The sequence below is a fragment of the Benincasa hispida genome, chromosome 8 (assembly GCF_027475165.1).
Source record: "Benincasa hispida cultivar pf3 chromosome 8, pf3_genome.v1.1, whole genome shotgun sequence".
Lineage (NCBI taxonomy): Eukaryota > Viridiplantae > Streptophyta > Magnoliopsida > Cucurbitales > Cucurbitaceae > Benincasa > Benincasa hispida.
Genome location: NC_143485.1, coordinates 14,442,407 through 14,444,063, shown reverse-complemented (window position 1 = coordinate 14,444,063; position 1,657 = coordinate 14,442,407). Strand labels below are relative to the sequence as shown.

Genomic DNA, 1,657 nt, shown 5'->3' with positions numbered 1-1,657 from the left:
TCAAATATTCAAGCCATTCTTGAGAAGGTTCATACTGGTATTTTTTGACGACATCTTGGTCTATAGTTTGGACATCTCCATTCATGAAACACACTTAGCCGTGGTATTCAACATCTTAAAGGATCACAAACTATTCGCCAACAAGATTTTTTCTGTCAGTCAAGAATCCAATATTTGGGGCATTGGGTCTCGCAAAAAGGGGTTGAAGCCGACAGGGAAAAAAATCAAGGCAATGGTAAACTGGCCTACACCAAAAAACTTTTCAGAACTGAGGGGGTTCCTAGGCCTTACAGGCTATTATAGGAGGTTTGTAAAAAGGTATGGTTAGATCACAACCCCACTCACACAACTGTCTTAAAATAATGTCTTCACCTGGACTCAACAAGCTCAAGAGGCATTTGATGAATTGAAGAAAACTATGATGACTGTATCAACCCTTACACTTCCAGACTTTTCACTCCTTTATATTATTGAAACGGATGCGTCTGGTTTTGGCTTAGGGGTAGTACTCATACAGAACTCAAGATCCATTGCATATTTCGGTAAGAAATTATCTCCTTGGGCCCAAAAGAAGTCTATATACGAGAAGGAGCTAATGGGTGTGGTACTAGCAGTCCAAAAATGAGGCCATTACTTGATAGGGGCAAAGTTCACAGTCATTTACGACCAAAAGGCTTTAAGATTCTTGAGTGAGCAAAGGGAAGTACAAACCCAATTTTAGAAATGGTTGACCAAGCTCATGGGGTATGATTTTGAGATCTTATATCAACCTGGCCTTCAGAATAAGGCAGCTGAGGCCTTGTCAAGACTGCCACCAACAATCGAAATGTATTCTTTATTTACATCGTCGATGATAGATGTGGAGTTGGTGCTTAAAGAAGTCAATGAAGATGAGGAATTACAGAAAATTATAGCAATTCTTAAAGAAAATCAGGCAGGAAACCCAAAATATCAATGGGAACGAGGGAGGTTATTATACAAAAGAAGGTTCATGATTTCCAAAACTTTGACTTTAATTCCAGCATTACACTATACTTTTCATAATTCAATTTTGGGAGGTCACTTCGGATTCCTGAAGACTTATAAGAGGATGTCAAGGAAGATTTTCTAGCAGGGCATAAAGGCTGATGTGAAAAGATATGTCGAGAATGTGAAGTGTGTCAGCGCAATAAAATAGAGCCTTAAAGCCACCAGGGCTGCTACAACCCCTTCCTATCCCAGAACAAATTTGGGACGACCTAGCAATGGACTTTGTGGAAAGACTTCCAAAATCAGAAGGCTTCAACTTTACCATGGTTATTGTGGACAAATTAAGCAAATACACTCATTTTGTAAAGTTGAAACACCCATATTCGGAAAAACAAGTCGCAGAACTTTTCAATCAAGAGGTAATCAGGCACCATGGAGTCCCAAAATCTATTGTGACAGATAGAGACCAGATCTTCCTGAGTCATTTTTGGAAAGAGTTATTTTCTATGATGGGAACGATGATGAAGTGGAGTACTTCCTTCCATCCACAAATGGATGGACGAACTGAGAGGGTCAATAGATGCTTGGAAACCTACCTGAGGTGTTTTCATAACGAACAACCTAATAAGTGGAGTAAGTGGATTCCATGGGCGGAAATTTGGTACAACATCACCTTTCATACTTCCAT

At 39.6% G+C, this 1,657-nt stretch overlaps 1 protein-coding gene across 1 annotated transcript; it reads left to right on the top strand.

The window, feature by feature from the left end:
• Positions 1 to 739: 739 nt before the first annotated feature.
• LOC150034382 (uncharacterized) lies at positions 740 to 1,111 on the top strand. Its single transcript, XM_090316701.1, has one exon. The coding sequence runs from the start codon at positions 740 to 742 to the stop codon at positions 1,109 to 1,111; it is 372 nt and encodes a 123-aa protein (XP_090172827.1).
• Positions 1,112 to 1,657: the final 546 nt, after the last annotated feature.

Bases quoted from the DNA above. Each gene is read 5' to 3' on its own strand.
- LOC150034382 (XM_090316701.1), top strand. From the start codon at position 740: ATGGGGTATGATTTTGAGATCTTATATCAACCTGGCCTTCAGAATAAG.